This window comes from Dicentrarchus labrax, unplaced genomic scaffold (genome assembly GCF_905237075.1).
Source record: "Dicentrarchus labrax unplaced genomic scaffold, dlabrax2021, whole genome shotgun sequence".
In the NCBI taxonomy this organism is placed as follows: domain Eukaryota; kingdom Metazoa; phylum Chordata; class Actinopteri; family Moronidae; genus Dicentrarchus; species Dicentrarchus labrax.
In genome coordinates, this window is record NW_026136702.1 from 9,971,176 (window position 1) to 9,993,589 (window position 22,414).

Consider the following 22,414-nt stretch of genomic DNA (forward strand, 5'->3'; position numbering starts at 1 on the left):
ATGGGTCGATTTGCATTCAGGCCCATAATTGAATTACTCTTGTCTTTGTTGTCCTTTTGAAGGCGAGAGGCCAGAGGCTGTGAATGATCGGGACTTTCTCTTAAAAACACAAATTCTGAGGCACAAAAAAATAGTATTGCTCTATCAAAACAAGTTATAAAATGATGTATTTACTCAATGTGACCACACAGAACCGACCTGCTTCTTTAATTTAGCAAATTCTAAATAATCTTAATTATCCATAAAGCAAAAATAGTATTGAGGAGAAATGTTGATTGTAATTTTAATTAATCAAATGTATTGCACATGATTTCTGATGTTTCAAAACAAATTAAAAACAAGGCAGACTTATTCCCATTCTCAAACAGTCCGTTGTTATTTGGGGTAATACTATCCAACCCTATAACTGCTCACTACTTTTCATGGGGGCTTTTCTTTCCTGTGTAAAAGTGAAGTTTTGTATCTATCCTCGGGTGTCGCTCCTCTCCTCCACCCTGCCCTGCTTCACTGCATTTTTTTTCTCTCAGCTGAAAGTGAAGACTTGGAGAGCCCGGCTTTTAAAACTGAACGACACTCCTGCAGGCTGAATGCACCCAACCTCAACAGGACAAAACACCGAGAAAACAACGCGTTAGACGCACACAGCCTAACCAGAAACAGACGATAGAGAGAAAATGTGAAGATCTTGAAGTTGTCACGGTGTTGGAGTAGTCAACAGCAACCGGGAAAGATGGCGAGGACACAGACTCGCATGTTCCTCGCCTTGGCTTTGCTGGGAATTTTCTTCATCGATGTCTCGGTGAAAGGAGAGCTGCAGGGAGAGCAACAGGAGGAGGAGGAGGAGATGTCCTGTCAGGGCGCCTTCGACCTCTATTTTGTCCTGGACAAGTGAGTGTCCGATATTATTTATGGCTTTGTTACTTTCTCATCGCTGCGCATTGCCATGCAACCGCCCAGTTGTTTGGAAACGCGGAGCGCATCAGTCACATTCAGTCTACCACGTTTCTGTTGTTGTAACGGTGCTACACAAAACTAACCTCCAAGTTTGAGATTGTAAATGTGGAAGATCAGCCTTTATCAATTTGCTTTTTGTATCACAACACCAGTCCTAAATCAGGTTTCTTGTTCAGCTGAATAACTAGACTGAGAACACCTCCAAAAAACAACAACATTTGAACCCTCATTGTTTATCTCTTTGGTGTCTTTTCGCGCAGGCATAGTGCATTTTATTTGAAGTATGGATGAATATTTCAGACAATGGGACATGCTTTTGTATTCGTCCGGTTCAAAGTGGATAGGCAAACAGAATGAGCTTTTACCCACGGGATGTGGGCAGGGCGAGCAGGATGGATAGAGTTTCAGGCTGATGACGCCTGCGGACACAGCTGCAGCAGCTGCCCCACAGCGGTGCTCTGTGGCCCGGGTGATCCCTGTAAACGATTCTTCTCTCCATCCACTGTGAGCCGATTGTGTCCTGGACCGGCCATGTAGAGGCTAGAAGAGCAGGGTCCATTCTTTATTGTTTTTCTCCATGGAGGAATTTCTTGACACTAAATCTGATTAGGTAGATTTTTTTTATGGGACCAAAAAAACATTTTGAGGCATATTTTATAAGAAGGTTACAAGTTTATTAATGCTATAAAGATCAGAAATAAGCCATTTGTATTTGGGTTGCCAAGTTCTAAAATAATCCCTTGTATCCAGCTTAACTTGCTTTGCCTTTTAACAGGTTCTGTAATTCACCAGGATGCCAATCACTTACCTACACTTACCTAAACCCCCTTTTTAAAGTATGTGTTACAAGCTGTGCTGTATATAAAAGTGGTATTTCTACATCTTTGGAAATGCAGCTCAAACCTTGATCTTCCGAAAATGACCCAATTCCTTTCATCAAGTATTTCTTGGCCATGTTTGTCTTCATTTGATGGGAGTCAGTAGAGGGTTGACAGGAAATGAGGCATGAGAGAGCGAGGGCGACAAACAAAGGCCCCACAGCCTGATTTGAATCAGAGACCTCTCCTTTACTTGTGGCTCTTAGACCTCCAGGCCACCAAGACGCCCATGACCCTGTTTCTAACCTTAAAACCAACTTTCAGAACTTACCCCGGATCAGTCTTTGAATATGTCTGAAACCCAGTAGACTTTTGGGTGCCACCCTTTGTAAGCCGAGAGGAATGCACATTCGTCCACCACAGCCCCGACAAACATACTTAAATCTCATAATGGTGAGATTTTTCAGGCTGCAGGGTCAGTGAGGGTGTTTTCGCCACCTTTTTGGGGCTGCCTAAACCAGACTATCCTAGTAATTCTCCACGTGTGATCCCTCTGTGGTCCCAGACTGCGCTGCTGTTCATAACAACTCAGACATTATAATTGACATTTTTGCCGTATCTTGGCTCGAGTTGCAAGGTGAAATTAAGCATGTGGACACAGAACAATCAGACATGTCAAAACACGCTGAGTGAGCAGAGATGGAGGGCAGGAGATAGAATGACAAAAAAAAACATGAGGCATGGTTGAATCTGTGGCCCTATTGATTATAATGTCAGAAGAATAGATTATGTTTTGAAAAGAGTGACTGAGTGCAGTGGTGCGGTGAAGCAGTTAAACACTGCGGTATCTGTGTATAACATTTGGGAACACGGTGAGGTAATGGTTTAAAAAAACTCACCGTATGTCCTCAGCTGCCCTGCATGCACCACCTACGAGCTGTGAGGTGGACACATTGAGTTGACATTTTACTTTCAGCATGTTTCATGATCTTTCAGATGTCTCTTCAGTCTTTACCCTTTTGCTTCAAAAAGTTTAGGAGGAGCCTGGGGAGCATGGCACGTCACGCATGGCCAAGCCTCTGGTACGCCTCTGTTTGTTTGACTGTCTGGACCTGCATGCTTCAGCAAGCCTTTAGGAAGCCTCTGCTCTCCCCCCTCCCGAGATGGCACAGACTTGTTGGCTGTTTATCTGATCTTAAATGCCACACACTGACCTAATCTGATACTTCAGTGATAGAGATCCGAGCATAAAATCGCACATTAGGGATGCTTTTACGTGTCTACACTGGTCTTCACTATTTGCCGTACTCATGTTTGGTTTTGGCTTCACTGTCCAGAAGGTTATGGGACGTGCTGAGTAGAGAATGTGTGTGTGGAGGCATCTCAGCACACAGAATGAACATCAGAAAAACTAAAGCGCCATCAGCTCGGCGCATTTCTACACCCCACACCAAATACCAGGCTGCTGTTTTTCCTCCCTATCTGGCTGCCCACAAATAGAATAATATGTGTTGCTGGGTTCTGAACAGAGGTTTTCTTTTCACTGATCCAAGTACTTGCAGACAAAAGGAGATTCTACCCTGATACTATGCAAACTTAAGAGGTAGAAAGGTGAAGACTAATGGCTGAATTGGTTGGGTGATGGCAGCAATTTAGATCTGTAGCCTTCCAGTGAATGTTGTAAAGATACAGTGTGTTCATACATGAGCTGAATTTAGTCACAAAATAATGAACAATGCCAAGAACCCAAGGAAATGTCTCTAAATACCTTGTTTTACACAAAAAGTCCTAAGCCAAAATTTATTCAATCATATAAAAACAAAGAAAAACATCAAATTTGAGAAGCTTGATTATTGACTTTTTCCAATTGTCAATCAGCTGATTAACCATTAATATCTGCACAAATAAAAAGACTCCTCATATATACACATGGTATACAAGATAATGGTTATCTGGCATTGGAGCCTTTTGCTTCACTTGGTTTGATTTTTGTGTTTTAAGACAAACTCTTAAGATTAAGATATTAAGATTGTTTCATCAAAGTGGGAAACTTTGTTCCCTGAGGCGACTCCTCCAGGATAAGGCCTTTTATCACGCCCTCACTTCCAGTCAAGAGGATAAAGTGGAGCAGGAAGCAACTGGTTAAATAAGAGGTACAGAGGAGCCATCATGAGTCTAACCAGCTCACACTTTTGCTCTGTTTATGACCCTGTTACACACACATACACACACGCAGCCTTGCTAAATTTGGTGTAAGCTGTTTGATGTTGCATCCTTCAATAGACACTCACACTCACATTTACCCCCTGCTGAGTGTTACTTCTGCGTCCCGCTGTTGTTCATGTCACAGCCTTTCCACTATGCGGACCCCCAACCTGTTGTTAGACTTGCTGTGCTCACTGGGACCATCTGTTCCCCCTCACACACACACACACACGCACGCACGCACACAAACACAGATAATACTACACACAAACACGGACACACAGGCCAGCTGCCTGCTACATGGTCCCTGCTAGAGGCAGACTGTTACATCTGTCCCTGTCTAACCTCAACCCTCTGGCCCAGCAGCAATTAGCCCCCATTAGAAGCCCCCTGGGACTGGGCTTCATTAAGGAGACTGTCATGGACACAGCAGCATGTAGCAGGCTAACCAGCAGCTCTCACCGCTGACAGGTTACTGTCCGAAGTAATGGAATGTGACTGAGTGGCCGGAGGAATGTGGAGGAGATAAAGTGTTACTGTTGTTCCTGAAACACATCTCATGACCATTAAATCCAGTTTCTGCACATTCGTACGCATCCTACAAAACCTACACTAACTTTCAATCACATCCTACGGAAAGTAAAGTCCGTATTATTCAGACGTGGATTTGTGTTTTTGTAAGTTTTCGTTGAACAGCTGTGTTCTTCTGTTTTTGGTGTTTGTTTACTTCAGTGTAAACAAGAGTCTACAGCCATGGTTGCAGCTCCGAGGCTTACACACGACAACATCAGCATGCTAACACACTCACTATTATATAACTGATAGGCTGATGTTTAGCATGGTATAGTGTTTACCATGTTCATTGTGCGTGTTACAATGATAACATTAGCAGTAAGCAGTGGGCTGGGAATGTCATTAGTTTGGAAGATCTTGGTCATAAACCAGAATATTTGGAAAAATCAACATTTTGAGCAGGTGATGAAAGGTTATTACAGTTAATCCTGTGGGGAACATGGATGTACCAAATTACATTGCAATCCAAATCAAATCATACAAAACAATGATGGGTTTGTATTTAAATTATTAATGACATTGCTAACATAAACAAGAGTCTGTGCTAGCAGCTAAATGGGGGCACAGCAGTGCAGACATTTCCTAACATGTCGATGTTCAGCATGGCATTGGGTTTTTCATGTCCTCTATCTCAGCATGTTAGCATGCACACAAAAGTGCAGTGCATCTATATGCAAACATATTTTAGCTGCAGTGTTGGTAGACTAGCTATGGAATTATTTATTGTGCATTGGAGAATGTAAAAATAACTTACAGTAATGATGAATGAAAACCGTTATTCATTTCCATATATTGTTTTGTCGAAGCCACTAGAGAGGGCCTAAAGAGCCGTATGCTCCGGAGCCACAGATTTCCTATCCTTGCACTAGATGAAATATTTAGGGATCCTCAAAGTTATTTCAGATCATCCTCTGGGATGTCTGTAACAAATTCCATGGCAATCATCCAACAGTTGCGGAGACATTTCACTCGAAACCACAAAAGTCGAGTTCATGCTGGAACTAGATGAAAAAGCCAGAGGACTCCAAAGTCTGTAGGCTTCATCCTCTGGGGATGAATTTCTGGACAGAATTTCACAGCGATCCATTCAAGGTTTTTGAGATATTTTGACCAAAGTGGTGGACCGGCCGCCTGACAGACCATGTCATCTCTAGAGCCACATCACTAGTGTGGATAATAACTACCATAGTTTCACACAGTCTGCTTTTATTTTAAATTATTAGACAAAAAAAACATTTTATTTTTGTTTGAATGAGCCCCAACCTGCTAGGAGAGTTGGCTTTGTTTCTCCTTAATCCTGCATTTAATTCAATAAAACTGTATTGGCTGTGGCTGATGCTAATTAGTCTTCGACTTCACATTTTTTCCTTATAAGGTTGTGTTCTTGTTGTTTCTCAGATCTGGAAGTGTGAAGAATCACTGGATAGAGATTTACTCCTTTGTGGAGCAGCTGGCAGAGAAGTTTATCAGGTAAAAGCAGTTCAGTCATTCAAGAATTTGGATGTTTTTGATTATTGTCCACGTTAACATGAATTAACTGTGTGTTTGCAGCCCCATGCTGCGAATGTCCTTCATTGTCTTCTCCACACGAGGAAACATCATCATGAAACTGACTGAGAACAGGTAAGGGCAGCTGAAGGTTGAACAACACCTGAACTGTTATTCTGTCTGGTCTTTCCCTCTAAGTGGTACTACACTACACTAGACATGTCTTCTCTTGTGTTTATCTTTGGTTTTCCAAACCTCTGGAAACTGAGATTTTGTGAACAGATTTCCTCAATTGCATACTAATTTCATCCAGTTTTAGGGAATTTACTAATACAAAGCAGTGCATTCAGACTTCTGAGGAAAGACTTTGGCTGAGGGTTAACCTTGGACACTATTTGAGCCGCACAATGACTCTCTACTGCTCTCCTTCTCTCTCTACTGTAATGGGAATATTTCTCCATGTCTTCCCCTGAGAGCAGCTTTCTTCCAGCGTATTTATCTGGCTGTTTGTCTGTTTACCCTACAGGGAGGCCATCACTGGAGGCTTAACAGCTCTGAGAAGAGTTATCCCTGGAGGAGACACATTTATGAACTTAGGCCTGGAGATGGTAAGGATGAGGCTGAGGACCCATCGCACTGTAAGATTTTAAGTCTGGAAAATATTCACTAAGGATTAATTGAGCCTGGCAGCTGAAACGAGGGCCAATTAGATCAGTGCGAGGAGTGGCTCAGATCATGAATGACTTCCTGTCACTGGTCTTTCACCCAATCAGGTGTAGGAAGGGTTCATGTTGATGTCCTAGTAAAAGAGCAACAATGTGTACTTGAAATGACACCTGTCCCACACTGAGCAAAAGAGAGAGTGTGTGCTATTGTAATCTCTGAAACTGCTTTCTTTTGAGTTAACTGAACCGGTTCTTTGCAATTGCAGGCTAATGCGCAGATTTATCAAGAGAAACATGGTAAGCTCTGTCTCATATGTTCATTACATTAGCCTACATTTAGTGCATTGTTTCGGGGGGCATTAAAGTTTTGTGGTGTTCTGCAGGGACGGCCAGCGTTATCATCGCTCTGACCGATGGAGAACTGAATGAGTGGCAGTTTGACACAGCTCAGCGAGAGGTAAGATGTGTTATCAAGTAGGGGGGGTTGAAAAGGGGAGGATAAAATATTGTGAACACTCGCTGTAAAAGGATTTTAGGTTTGCAATTGTTGCAGCTTGGGTAGGCCTTGTTAATTTAGGTTGCATTTATGTATGAATGTATTAAGCCGCTTTTTGTTTGCTGCACTCTATGTCTGTTCTTGTTTGTCTGTTATTGTTATTGCTTTTCTGTTTTATTGATGCTCTATGTGACATATTTTATAAAGCTCATTAATCTCGACTATTTTTAAAGTGCTAATTAGATTCCTTATAAACGGACAAGTGCTGATAATTGGTATTTAACAGATATGACTCACCTTTGTGGCATATTTCTTATTTTGCTACTTCAGAGCTAATGTATATCATGTTGTCTATCTCCTGTCTAATTTCTACTGTGTGGACTGAGGCAGTCTGATGTGTTATTTTTTGGGTGTGGCTCCATAAGTCTAACACAATCTTGCTGTATTTTGGTTCATTTGTTGTTTTTTTTGCAGGCACAACGGGCCAGGTCTATGGGAGCCATTGTTTACTGTGTAGGGGTCAAAGAATTCAACCAGACTCAGGTAGGATTCACCAAAGGATATTGAAGATGTTGCAAACACACGAAGAAGCAAATACAATTGTTTCTTTCTTTATCTGTATGTTCTTTTTTTTTTTCTTAAGTTCTTTTTTTGGCCTTTTTATGCCTTTATTTGATAGCGACAGCTGAAGATTGACAGGAAAGGGGGGTAGAGAGAGAGGGGATGACACGCAGCAAAGGGCCGCAGGTCGGATTCGAACCCGGGCCGCTGCAGCAACTCCATATATGGGTCACCAGCTATACCGACTGAGCTAACCGGGCGCCCTGTCTGTATGTTCTTTCTAGCTTGCAACTATTGCAGACACTGTGGAACATGTGTTTCCTGTATGGGGAGGCTTCCAAGCACTCAGAGGAATCATTGACTCGGTATGACACATACATACCACATGTATACTCACACACACACTCATCCACACACAGACACATTATGTCATTAAATTGTCTTGTGACTGGTTTTCCTTCTCCTTTTGTCTGATCTCTTAGATCATCAAGAAGTCCTGCATTGAGATTCTCGCGGCAGAGCCGTCCAGCGTGTGTGCAGGAGGTAAGAGGTGTGAGGAACAAAGGTTTCCTCTTCTTGTTAAGACACTGGGCAGTCACAGTGTGTGATTGTGTCAGATGACAGTCATCTGAAGCCTCTGGAGTGGAACATTAGGTTGAGTAATCGCATGGACGCTTATGACCGCGGAGTGACAGAGAGCGTATTGTCATTCACGGCCAGAGGGAAATTAGCATAGCCGCTTCAGCACAGCGTGTGTGCATAAAAGAGGAGGAGTAAAGGGGGGGTGTTGGTCAGAGGAATTAGTCGTGAATCTTTAAGCATGGCTGCTTCTCTGGCCTAGTTTGCCACATCGTATATGTTAAAATAGCTGTTCCAACCCTGTCCTCCATCTCACCTCCATGTCCAGCTCTTCTGCTTCTGGACAGCGTCAGGAAGTAGGAGACAGGATAAGAACTAAGGCAGACGATGAGAGAGAGAGCCTTTATGTGTAGCCAGGAGGATGGATGAGCTCTGACATGACCTTATTAGGACTCACTTAAGAGAGTGCATTTGCAGGCGCGCTACCAGGACAACCAACGAAGATTAGCATCCATTATGGGATATGAAGGATGGGAGAGGAGTGGTTGAGGAGATGAGAGGAGGAGAGGAGAGGAGAGGAAGGAATATGTTGCCTTGAAAGGATAAAAATGAGGAAGGAATAATAAAGAATCACAGCTGTCCCTCCCTGTGATAATTACAGTTTCTGGTCTGTTGCCAGATCCCCAGCGCATCAGTTGACATGTGCCCAGATATCCTCCAACAGCCTCATTTATTATTCGATTGATGAGCAGCCTAATGGTCAGTGAACTAAGAAACCAAGGACCCACTTTAACCAAGAGTTGATTCTGTCCTAATTAATGAAGAGCAAAGATTGTAATGTGCACAACATGCTAACACATGCTTATAGTGGGCAGTGTATGGATAATAATTCAGCTCTTATTTTTAGACATCCAGTGCTTACATCTCATGCTCAGGAATGGCTTTAAATTGTTCTGTGGAGAAATAACTACTCAAAGCTTATTCTTGCAGTATAATGTGATATAATGTTATTGGGAGGCACTTGTCACAATTTAGCAAGCGTTTGCTTTTATTTTGAAAGGCTGTGGACAAGGTTTGAATATAACCATCTCCCCACATCCATCCATCCATGCTGATGCACTTACATATAAGTACATACTGACGTATCACATAGGTATTGTGACAGTCTCTCTCTCTGTCTTTCTCTCTGCCTGCCTGTAGTCACATACCATACATGCCTTACACCGACACACACGTTCTTTAGTCAGCACACACACATACACATCGTCAAGCCCATGTACACACACGTCCCTCACATTGATGTGAAGTGACCAGACCGAGCTGCCTGCAAACAGGCCATCAGACTGGACAGTGAACGTTGGGCCACACTATCTGACATGACAGCACCGATTCCCCCTCACGCGCACGCACACACACACACACACCGAAAGGCCAGTGAGAGTTGGGCCTTAGATCTGAAATGACAGCCGAGATTGCTGCTTTCATTAACGCCTGACCCTTTCCTTCCCGCTGTCCCGTCCTCCTTTGCCCCTCCCTGCCCTTTACTGTCCCGTCGCACTAACGTGATTGAAGAGCTGCTGTTCGGACAAGCCGTACCCCATCTTCTCCACACATACATGTACATGTGGTATAGTCGCACATAGACACACATTCATGCAGTTCTTGTCAAGCGTTCAGGTGTAGATGTAAATGGACATGTGACCACAGAGGCAGGCAGAATGCAGAGAGGAGAGGGCAGCAGCATATGTGTTGTACATGTCAGCAGGGCGCCACCAGTCCCTGCCCACCATGTGTCTGACAGCAATGACCTTTTAGCCCATCAAGCCTGGGTGTGTGTGTTTGTGTGTTTGTGTCAGGGTGTGCATAGAAGATGTTAAGATTGATAAGACATATGTACAAACATACATACAGTGGTACAGTTTGTTTAGTTTTTTTTTTTTTTTGTTTGGAAATATTCAAAATGACTCAGGATTTAATATTTGTACTCTTCTCTGATACATGCACTTATTCCCTGATTAATAAAGCAAAGCCAGCAAGCAATTTTCTGTTGCACTTTCTACTTTTAAAAGAGAAGGTCAGTTATCAGTCTCAACAGTTGCCATTGGAGTAGTATATGCCTTGTACCATTTCCATGTGGTGTGTTTTTCTGTGTGTGTCCTGTCACAGTTGCAGCTTCAGCTATTTGATGGTAACATTGTGTGAAGGGGGGGGGGGACTGCTGCAGCCAAGGCACCGAGCATTGGGAATAATTAGTCTTAAGACCTCTAATTAAGTTTCACATTGTCGAGGCTGCAAACCACCACAAGCCACATAAACCACCAGTTTATATGTAAATTAATAGAATCCAAGTTATTTGATATTATATGGTATAGTTGTGATTTATTGTGGTGGTTGTGTTTTATAGTCAAATTAAGGAAGGAGGAGGGAGAGGACAGGGGGTTGTGGTTAACAGTAAATGATTAGGCTTGTCTGTAACGAGATATGTGGCTAATCGGGTAGCATTTGTGTGTATGTGTGTTTATACGCATGTAGAATCTGAGTCTAGCTGAGGAAATGACATGAGCAGTACTGACAAGTTGCAAGTCATTGAACATAAATAATCACACACACACACACACACACACACACACACACACACACACACAGACAGTTGCAGGATATTGACTTAGAGAAGGTTTTATCATTATAAGGCTCAATAGCTGCACTCACTGTACAGGTTACAGGTTAAGGTGCAGTGTGGTTAGTAGTAGGCTATACATTATCTAATACCTGAAAGATCCCTGTTCTGTGAGAGCTCAAATTCAGTTTCCATCTGTCTTGTACATCCTCGCTTTTCCTCCTGGATCTGCTCCAACATAAAATCTGCACTCTGCATCAGTTTTACAGCATCTGTTAATATGTAGAGATGTGCAGACAAATGTAAAGTGGTGTTTGGTTTTCTTCACTCGGCCCTGCCTCTGTATTTATGGCTCTTTCATAGCAGCATGTCTGACCTTTAAGGAAATACTGTCACATATACACCCACACCCTGAGATGTTTTTATCCAGTGATCTTCACGCTGGAGCTTTGAATGTTAGAGGTGTGGCAAATGTTCACTTCCATCAGCCAAGATAATGCTAGAGGAAACATCAGTGCCGCGCCCCCCCCAACACACACACCCACACACACACCCACACACACATATACACATTCAAACACATGCCTGCACACATCCATGCATGCTCAAACTGACATGCAGACGCTTACACATTCCTCAGAAAAACACAAAAGCGAACAATCTTTGTACATACAGTATGTTCACCAGTATGTACATGTCTTCAAATACACAACCATCACACAAACACACACACACACACACACACACACACGTGCTAATGGTGCCATAGTTAAGGTCAGACCTACTTTGACAGTGCTGTGCTGTTGTCAGTCCTGCAGGCATGTTTTTAAGCAAGTGTTTTTTTCCCGCTCTCTAACATATGCTGGGTAGCAGCCACATAGACACTCCAGCATATGCTGGCAAGCCACTGTCAGTGCGCTTTAACAGCGCCTGGGGGACACTAAAGGTCAAAGACACACACACACGCACACACAAACACGTATGCACACACCTTCTGGCTACTGCACGGCACATATTTGTGAATAGCAGCACTTTTAGCATTAGCACCACTGGAGCTTATTATGGCCTTTCCACACATACACGCACAAGCACACAGATATAAACAAGCAGTAATGAGGCATGCACAAGTTTCTACAGCTTAATTTGAGCACATCAGAGAAAGGGAATGGCACTCATTTTATTCTGCTTCAAACTAAAATAGGAGGCCAATTTTGATCTTTTACATCTCTCACATACAGCAGGAAATATGTGTCTTACCATTGTTATGCATGCTGGTATATTGCAAATTATTTCTGATGGTGCCTGCACTCCTTTTGTTTTTGTCTCAGAGAGTTTCCAGGTGGTGGTGAGAGGCAATGGGTTTCTCCATGCCAGAAATATTAACCAGGTCCTCTGCAGCTTCAAACTGAATGATACACACAGCGTGGGTAAGTTCTGCAAATGTATACAAGCGCGTGTCCGTGCACACAGACACACACTCACAGACGCACACATTTTGCACAGGTTGGCAGGATGAAAGGAATAATTCACGTCCAAGTAAACATCTTCAGAAGCAACAAGGCAAAATATTGTGTCCATGACTAATCAAGTTTGGGACCTCTACATGACTTCCTGCTTGTTATTGCTCTGGAAAATACATTCTAACTAAATATGAATGTCTGAGCAGAAAACTGAACTCTGATGGATTCATTTCTTTTGTATGCTTCTTATTACAGCAAATTGCTGTAATGCATTAATCCTTACACTTTAATGCATCATGGGAGTCTGGTTTGGCTTGTGCATTTAGGAAGAATGTGGGAACCATGTTTAGGTTGCAGATGTTAATGTTTCTGCTACATAAATTGTGACTTTGTTTTTCCCTGTGCAGATGAGAGACCAGCTGGAATAGAAGATACCTTCCTGCTCTGTCCTGCTCCTGTCGTGGATGAGGTTGGGAGGTAAGCTGCACATCTCTTTTGGCTCTCACTGCCTTTTCAACCCCCCACTGTTTCTCAGCATTTGCTCCAGTCGCCAAACTCTCCATGTTCAGCTGTAACACTCTGAGCCTAGATATTTGCCAGCTGCACACAAGTTTGGTGTGGACACAGAAGACTGCTGTCCTTGAACAAATTAGGGCCAAAGTCATTGAGTGTCTGTGATCAATCAGTGTTTGTCACAGCTAACGAAGCCAGACACCAATCACAAGGGGACAACAGGAGTAGAGCCCAGGAACACGACTTAATGAGAGCCTGCTGGAGAGGACCTTTGCAAACCGTGTTTGTGTTTTTGCGTGTGTGATGTATCCCAATCTCTGTCTGACACTTTGGGAGAGCGAAAGTGTGAGTGGTGTCGGCGGGGCAGTGTAAAGTTTCCTTCGAGGGCTTCCAGCTTTGCTTCCGGTGATTCAGAGCAGAAGTTTCTTGCGGGGCAGACAGAGCGGTGCTGTGGGCTGAGCTCGGAGAGGACCGGGCCCCGGCAGCCTTCCCGTCCCTGCTGCCTGGAGTCCTGTGCATAATTATACACTCAAGCCTGCGGCCTCAGACACCTCCTAGTCATCATCTGTCTTGTTGCTGTCACTCAGATTTCTGGCATGATTTGAGCTTGTCTTATCCGCCAGTGAAAAGTACCGCTTGATGGGGAAGTACTGCTCAGAGATGAGGGGAAAAAATACATTTGTTTTCGCACTGAGGCAGCAGGGAGATTTAAGAGTCTATCACATACAGTGTATTTCACTCACACGTGTTATAACAGACGTGGCACATGGAATTTTAATTGTAACTCAAAGACAAGTCTTGGGGGATTGACAGAAAGAATCAGAATCAATAAAATAACTAAGATTCACTTAATTCACAATCCAGCAAATATCCGGTCATCAGGTTCGGTCGCTCCACCTGAGAGCAGAACAGAACAGGGAGCATCATTACACACTGCAATGGTGCCTGAAGGAGGCGTCCTTCCATGTAACAGAAGCCCATTAGAGCAGAGTCAGCACTGCATAACACCCTGGCTGCTACTAAAGAGGAAGTCAGCTGTGAATGGCTGAAGGGCCCAGAGAGAGGGCCAACAGCTGGCTGATGAGTTCTGGGCTGCGGTGCAATAACCTGCAGAAAAAATGTATTATAATATTTTCACATTTTATTCACCGACATACAACGAGCTATGTAGCTAGAAGCTGAACCCATCCACACATGAGGAAGTGGACCGATTGTATCAATAGATCAATAGTATAAAGATCCAGCAAACTGTTCACTCTTTATAAACCAAACTTAATCAATAATGAGAATAATCTTTAGCTGTCACCCTCACATGTCAGATCCCATTATAGGTGATCTGCTTCCTGTTTTGGGGTTGTAACTTCTATACGTGAGGTCTCAGAGACTCCAGCTCCCAGCATCACCTCTTCACCCAAACCCCAGAGACCCTCACTCACCTCCTGTTCCAGAGTCTTATCACATATAATGAAGTCATTGACGCTGCCGTCACACAAATCTATGTTGACTGGGAACCTTCCGGATGCTTCTCCCCCTCCTGCACATACACACACACACACACACACACACACAGGGCAAAGACATATAGTGGGCAGATTGATGATTGATAGGGGCTGAGATCTCTCTGTCAGAGAGAGGCTGATAGCACCGTGTCCCCTGCCTGCCTGAAAGGAGGGTTGACCCATTGATGGGGAGGAGGGGAGGGGGGCAGAAAAGGGAGGGAAGAAGAAGAAGAAAAGATGAGTGGCACCTGCACCGCCAATTTCCTTCTCTAAAGTCAGTGTCAGCATGAGTTATGAGACGAGCTTACAGAGGATACAGGAGCGGGCGAGGAGGCGAAAACAGAGTCAGTGATTGAGGAAGTGGAGTGGGGGTCTAGGAGGGGAGGGACAGTGCTGAAGGGATGTAGAACAGGAAAGGCCCTCCTCCTACCATCCCCCCATTCTCTGTTTCCTCTCCTCTCTCCCACCCTGCAGTGACCTCCTCCCCCTTGTCGCCCCCCTCCTCAAACCTAAACCCAGAGCTCAATGCCCCCCTTGGTCCCTCCCCCCCTCAAACCAGAAGAACAGCCACAAGAAGCCATTCTCCATTCTTTTCCAAGCCCATAACTACACTCCAGCTGTCTGCATTTCCACCCCTACCCGCCTATTTGGCTAACATGTTTTGTTTTTGTTCATATTTCTTAAAAGCTTTGTGAATAGCCTGTCACAACTAGATAATCTGCTACCTCAATCCTGCATAGCCTTTGCTTCCATCAACACCACTATCCTATCATCTTCCCAACCAAAAACTATACGTTTTCTCTCCTGTCTTGTCCCCGCCCGGGCCTATCTTTGTGCAGCTATAGCTCCAGATATCAGCTCTGGATACTGGAGAAATAAGAAGTAATTTAGCCATCTGTGGTTTCCACATTAGAAGTCTGGGTCTGATCCAAACAGAAAAGATTCCTTCAGTGGGTGGAGAACTCCCTGACCTCTTTAAAGGCTTTGGCTTTGTGTCTATGTCAGCATGTTTGTGTGCTTATAAAGCAGCAAGTATCGACAAAGTGGATGGAGGAATGTGTGCAACACCTCGGGCGAGCTTCTTACAGTAGCCTGGAACAAGACCATGACGGTGTGCACACAAGCAGATGTGATGTGAATGAATTTGTGTCAGATGATCAGACCGGTCACGAGTTTGTGTTTTTGCAGGGTGATCTACCTGCAGGTGAGCATGAACGAGGGCCTCTCCTACATCACAAGCTCTGTTCACATCACTACTACTGAATGTGTGAGTACATCCTGTGTATATATAATCTGCACTATCATAACAGCACACGCTGATATTTCCTTCTGGCATGCTGCCTTTTTTGAATAAACTTTCTTTCAACCTTCTTATTTTTCTCTTGGTTCTCTAGTCTTCTTCTTCTTCCTCTTCTCTCCTTCCTCTCTGAGGTCTCCTCTGTTGTGTCTGTCCATCAGAGGAGGCTGTGAGTACTTTCGCATTTAATTTTCACCTTTTTCTCGCCTTTTTCTGTCTTTTAGTGGCGTTTAATCTTAACCCTGCCATTCTGTGTTTCTGTGTAGTTCGACGGCACCATCGTGCTCATATCGTTGCTGGTGGTGTTCCTGCTGTTGGCTCTGCTGTTAATGTGGTGGTTCTGGCCTCTCTGCTGCACTGTGGTGAGTTTGAACTTCAGATATCAGAATTTCCGCTTGTGGTCACTTGTTGATTATATTCCTTTTATTGACATTTTATTTTTTGATCTTCAGGTGATCAAAGAACCTCCACCGCCTCCTCCCCCAGAACCAGTAAGATTTAAATACAGGGATTAATGCAGTAATATTCCTTCAGTGTTGTTAATGATGTGGTGATATCAGTGTTAATATTTATAGTAATATGTTTGGAATTATATGAGCTGTGTCATGAAATTGAATCTCACTCAAAGGACTCAGATGATGAAGATGGGATGCCCAAAAAGAGGTGGCCCACAGTGGATGCATCCTATTATGGAGGAAGAGGAGTGGGTGGCATCAAACGAATGGAGGTATGCATGTACACACACACACACACACACTCACAAACACACACACAGACACACACACACACGTTCAACTCTCAAAAGATGAGACATTTAATGAGGCTTTTCCTAGGTGCGCTGGGGTGAGAAGGGGTCCACCGAGGAAGGTGCTAAGCTGGACAAACCTAAAAATGCAGTTGTAAAGATGCCAGAGCAGGAATTTGAACCCTATGAGCCCAAGCCTCGAAAACCACCCCGCCGCACCCCACAGCAGAGGAGGTGGTACTCACCCATCAAGGTTAGTCTTATAGCTAAATGTAGAAGATAAATGTATATTTAAGGTTGTGTTTTGAGTTGAAATAAATATACTTGAAATAAGTGTATTTTTGCAGTAGTTTTTTCTTTGTGTGTCCTCCAGGGGAAGCTAGACGCTCTGTGGGCTCTGTTCAGAAGAGGGTATGACCAGGTATCTCTGATGAGACCACATCCTGGAGATCAGGTGAGCTTGCCCACGCTTGTACTTTTTTTTTTATCTTCACCTAAAGCATGACTAGAAAAATCCAATGTCCTGAAAACAGGCATAATGACTGATACAAAACTATAATTTGGTAATTATGTGTCATTTTTGGGATTGCTCTGTGGGCAACAACCACTTAAAAGCGTTTTATGACCAAGTTGGATGGCACAGGAGGTTTCAGTGTGTTTTCCGTCTCTGTATGTGGACAATTGGGCATTTTCGTTCTTGTTTCTCTGTCTGTCACATTGCATAAAGACAACACGTGTCAGTGAGCAACATGTACAGCTTCAACACAGCAGCTCAGTACTAATGTTCTACACACACAGCGAGTCAATGAGTTACTGATACCCCACTCTTCGTCAAAGCTGCCATTGTTTCCGCACAAGGAGTACTGTACTCTTCTGTGCTCTTCTTTGAGAATTCCCTGCGACTCCCAGAAAATGACTGGGTCTCTATCACGTTTCCAAATAGCATGTTGCACACTCGCTCTCCATGTTCAAGTGATAATTATGGCAAAAACAGCCACTGTGCAAAATGTAACGTGCTGCGGCTCCTTAAAAAAAAAAAAAAAAAGTCCTAAATCATGACATCACTGCCCAAATGTGTGTGACAGAACAAGAGAGAGCAGAGACGCCCCCGTTATCTAACCTTGACCCTGTGTATGGCACCACATAACCCCACAGACATGTTTTCATCATCATACCGGTTGTCATGGTGAAACATCTGCTCCGTTGTAAATGGTTTCATTGTCGCCTCTTGTAGCTGAGGCCATATCGGCGTGAAATTTATTGATTTGTTCTTTGAATGGCATGATTCATCTTTAGTGCATAACAGTGTGAGTATGTCTACTGTATTTGGAGTCTGTAAAAGTTGTCATCAATGGTTTTTATCCCTTTTTTCCATCTTGGGCTTTTTTTCCCCAAGCAGAACAATTCATCTTTGTCAGGACAGAAGTTTCTCAAGTCTTTGTCAGCCACTTTCTGTGGGGCCGTGGTTCACAGAATCTCAGCAATGACCCTCACAACTCCCTTCACGAGTCATTAACTGCGGAAAATCAAACGTTTCTTCTCACATGGAAAGAGATGAGGGGAGAAAAAAATCCACTTTTGTTGCAAGGGAGATAGTTGTCATATCAGACATGAAAGACAACAGCGATTTCTCATGGTGACAAAAGCAAGGCATCAAACATCTCTGCATAAAGCAAGAAACTACAGCTGGATGACAAACATCGGAGCGGCATTACAAGGTCGCAAAAAGCACAGCGATAACAAGCACCGATCAGACTCAATGCAGATTGTTAACCAGCAGCTCAGGAGGAGCTCGTCCTGCTTTCTCCCCACATTACTCCTACTTCGCTGCCTCTGCAAACGGCCATCAGCAGGGCTGCCAGTTTCTGCCACGCTCCCTGTTTGCATTTGATCTCTCCCAACTGTGTGTGTGTGTGCGTATGTGCACGGGTGTGTCACTGTAACGTGTGTGTCAGCTCTCCCGAGTGAGCGTCACACAAACAGATGGGGAGTTGAAAGGCCACGAGCCATATTGTGACAGAAGAGATTCCCTTCTTTTGTCCCCAGAGCTGATGGCACTGAAGGCCTCATCGCACAGCGCAGACCAGACCAGAGGGCCGCCACCAACCCTCCATCCTCACACATAGGCGGCACAAATGAGCACAGCAGCACCTCCCCTTCTTCACCCCCCCCCAAATCACTTCCCTTAAAGGATCAGTTCACCCAAATTACGAAAAAAAACAAGACAATGTTTTCTCACTTACCTGTAGTGGTATCTAGCTATGCAGATGGTTTTAGTTCAGCTAAGGTTGTGAGAAATCTCTGCCACATCACACAGTTTTCGTTAGTAGACTCAATCGCAACAGACATTTTTAAATTCAAAATGTATTAGCAGCAACACCTGTTCCACAGGACGTTCTGTCAATAGTTTTCACAGGGACTATTTCTTCCATAGAAATCAGTTCCAGTAGAAACTGATCACAGCAAGTTCTTCATTATCCAGAGCAGTGATTCCCAACCAGGCAAACGTCTGCAGTTAACGGGTGGCACATGGAAAGATTGTGGAGTAGCTCAGCTAATTTGAAAACTCTGATATTATGCACAGATTTGTGTTTAGGAGGAAAATAAACTCAAAAGAGGGATAACAAATTGCCTTGAGGTGAATTTTTAGTATATTTATTGTCACAATAACCAGTAATCTACCAGAGACCACAAGATGTAGATGTTTGTTTAATTATGATCAACCAACCCTTTATTCCCCAATCTACCAATTTCTGATCTATGATCCTGCTATTATCTATGAATTTCACATTTGAGAGCTGCATAGACTAAGAAGTGCGTTAACTCTGAGTACATGGAGCATTTTCTTTATGCGAGTGGATCGCTGAAATGTCATGCGAGGTGACAGGCAGAGCTGTCAGGTCAGATGTGCATCTCCACTCTCTCGTCTTTCTCCCATTTTCTTTACTATAATGGTGAGAAATGTGTGCGTGCATCAGTTCCCTGTAAACGGCCACAAAGTATCTGCTGTGTGTGTGTGTGTGTGTGTGTGTGTGTGTGTGTGTGTGTGTGTGTGTTTGTGTGTATGCGTGTGTGTGTGTGTTTGAGTGTGTGTGAGGGAAAGGCAAAGTCTTGGGGGCTCAGAGGGAGAAAGAGAGGCTAGACAAGAGGAGTGGTGTGAAGAGGGATGCTGGAGGTGTTTTTAGGGTTTTGTTTTTCTCCCAAAAAGGAGTTGAGGGTTTGAAGTAAACAATCGCCATGAGGGGAAGTAAAGCATTGACAGACATTACAGCCAAAGGGGCACACAGGGTGACTGACCATCACAAGCAAAACACTGCTGACCTCACACAACTCATCTATGTACATATCATCTACTAAAAAGGCGTAATAATCTTTTTTTACATTTTTCCGCTGCTCTTTTCAACACCAGTCGTGTGTTTCTTGTTGGTAACTTGCAGCCACCCCCCTAACCTTTCTCTCCCTCTGTTTCTGTTATTCATGAGGCTGAGGTTTCATTCAGGCCATATGTTCTGGCGGATGCATGCTTACAGTCACACTCACTCACACACACACACACAAACACACACACACAAACACACTCATATTCATGAGCTTGTGCTCTCATTGTGTCCATATGCTGTCTCTGGTGTTGTGCTGCTGCTCTGCTGCTCACAAACTGGCCCTTTCATCGCGGCCCCAGTGACAAGACCGAAGCAGTCACCCCCCCTACCGAGCTGCCCCCTAATCAATTACGTACCCCTAATATACACACACACACCCACAGACACACAATGGCCCCTTCAGTCTCAAAGCTACTGCTGCTGGGGTCCTCTTATTGGCCCCTGTGTGACTTTTAGGGCCTCTCTGTTTAATAAGGTGTTATAATCAGACCACCAAGGGTCTGTGACACTGAGACCTACTCGCCATCCCTCACACACTGACTGAGCATGACAGGAGTTTGTGTTTGTGTGTGTGTGTGTGTGTGTGTGTGTGTGTGTGTGTGTGTGTGTGTGTGTGTGTGTGTGTGTGTGTGTCTGCAGAAGGATGCTATGCAGGGAACAGAGAGGAAAACCATCAATGAGAACAATAAGAGAAGCGTTCCATTCTCCCGGACTTGTAAATTATGTTAAACGCTAAGGGGCCTCTGTTAACTATTGTGGGGATATTGAAATCCCCCCTTTACATTCTAACAAGTCAAGCACATAAGAGACATAAACCACTTTCTGTTCTGCATCAAGAGAGGCCGAGTCACAGCAGAGGCTCCTACAGAAGAGGAGGGGGAAATGGGGAAAGCTGCAGCCTGCAAAAGTGTGTGTGTGTGTGTGTGTGTGTGTGTGTGAGTGTGTGTGTGTGATAACTTTGTCAGTGCATGTCTTTGCTGGCATCACAGCTATTGTAGTGCAGGTGTGGACAGAAGACAGAAGCAGCTCTGTGTGTCCTCTGGGGGCCTCTAACACACATGCCTCTGTCAGCAGAGCTGGGCAGAGACTCACACAAACCCCTTTGGCCGGTGAATCTTAGAAGCTCATTGATTTTTGCACGAAGGCGCACTGCATTTTTAATCTGTATTCTGCGTTGAAATGATGATTCACCGTTGTGGTTTAACCTTTTCGTCTGCCTGCCTGTGTGTCTTGCAGGGTCGCTGTATTAGTTTCCAACGAGTCAAAAATGGGGAGTCCACCCCGAACCACCAGGCTCCGCCTCGCACACATCAATCTCCCTCGCCTCCTCCTCCTCCACCTCCACCCGCCGAACAGCGTCCTCTAGTCTCCAACTCAGTCCCCCGTACAAAGCCTCCGTCGAGAGGGCCCCGCACCACGCCACCCTCCCGCGCACCACCTTCTGTGATCCAACCCCCTCCAGGTCCACCCCCAACTCGTGCACCCCCTGGGCCTCCTGGGCCTCCGCCATCTCGACCCCCACCCAGGCTCTGATGATTGAAGAGAGGGCCTCCAATGAAGAACATCAAGTTGTTCCATAAATAAAAACCCATGTCCTCCTTTCACCCCAAAGACTGAGGCAGCAGAGAGGTGTCAAATCTTATAAGGCAGGAGCTCTGACTGGAAGCTCTGTGCTTTGTTGCTGGACAGCAAGAAAATATTTATCTGATATCAAAATCAGCTACTGAGTTTCATCAAAGATAACATTTTTATAGAAACATTATAGAACAGACAAGCATGTAGTTACTTGATTAAGCCTGTATGTACAGTATTAGAAGTCATGTTGATTTAAGTGGTAAGAGTAAGTGCAATTCTTTCTGGTAATTCAACATAAAGGATCGATGTGTTGTTGAAAGTTAGATTGTGACTGTTTGTGCATTAATGATGACGGTAAGTAGACATGTTTACTTTGGGTTTGTGGAGAATAATAATGTTGAGCGAGGATGTGATAAAAATACAGCATGTAGTAAAAGATAATGTCGGTTATGTTAGCTTTGGTTTTTAAACATTTACTATCTAGGGTGCAACAAATCACTGATTCATCATTTTACCTTTTCAACCAAAGAAACTTTTTCTACATCCTAGTTACAATTTAGTGTAAACGTTCAGTGACCTTAACGTAACTGCAGGGCAGTTTCTCCATACTTTATTTATTGTAATAAAAGCCCTGTCTGCATCTGTTTTCTATTTAGTATCAGGTGGGTTTCTGGGTTTTCCAATCTCTGAGGGAGGGGAAGATCGAGGTGGATATAAGGAAGCATTGGGGCACGAAATCTGATGTATTTGTGGTCTCATTTGCACCTGAAAAATAGCATTGAAAGTTTGTATCTTCAGGGTTCTCCTGTATACTGCATTTACTGACTGAAATGATCATTTGCATTATTTCTTTATTAATAACCTTTTGTGTCTGTCTTCAATAAAGAAGATGGGTTTTTTTATGTGCTGTTGGCAGTGATTTCCTACACAGTTGTTACAAAAATATGGCATTATATTTCAATGAGACTTTTTTGCTCAGTCATATTGTG

The 22,414-nt window shown here is 43.9% G+C and overlaps 1 protein-coding gene across 2 annotated transcripts; it reads left to right on the forward strand.

The window, feature by feature from the left end:
• Positions 1-483: 483 nt before the first annotated feature.
• antxr1d (ANTXR cell adhesion molecule 1d) lies at positions 484-22,327 on the forward strand. Of its 2 annotated transcripts, XM_051419553.1 has the most exons (18): positions 486-888; positions 5,949-6,020; positions 6,102-6,173; positions 6,565-6,646; positions 6,970-7,000; positions 7,087-7,160; positions 7,674-7,742; positions 8,045-8,125; positions 8,243-8,303; positions 12,285-12,383; positions 12,824-12,893; positions 15,617-15,695; positions 15,992-16,087; positions 16,178-16,216; positions 16,354-16,452; positions 16,559-16,723; positions 16,844-16,924; positions 21,087-22,327. In XM_051419553.1, exons 1-18 carry the CDS (start codon positions 731-733, stop codon positions 21,381-21,383), a joined length of 1,725 nt encoding a protein of 574 aa, XP_051275513.1. In that variant the 5' UTR covers positions 486-730; the 3' UTR covers positions 21,384-22,327. The 2 variants fall into 2 exon arrangements, with proteins under 2 accessions (XP_051275519.1, XP_051275513.1); XM_051419559.1 differs by lacking the exon at positions 15,992-16,087 and having other exon boundaries at positions 484-888.
• Positions 22,328-22,414: the final 87 nt, after the last annotated feature.

Coding starts and splice junctions, on each gene's coding strand:
- antxr1d (XM_051419553.1), top strand. CDS start 731: ATGGCGAGGACACAGACTCGCATGTTCCTCGCCTTGGCTTTGCTGGGA. Junction 7,743..8,044: donor AAGAATTCAACCAGACTCAG/GTAGGATTCACC, acceptor TGTTCTTTCTAG/CTTGCAACTATTGCAGACAC. Junction 16,453..16,558: donor GTGGCATCAAACGAATGGAG/GTATGCATGTAC, acceptor GGCTTTTCCTAG/GTGCGCTGGGGTGAGAAGGG.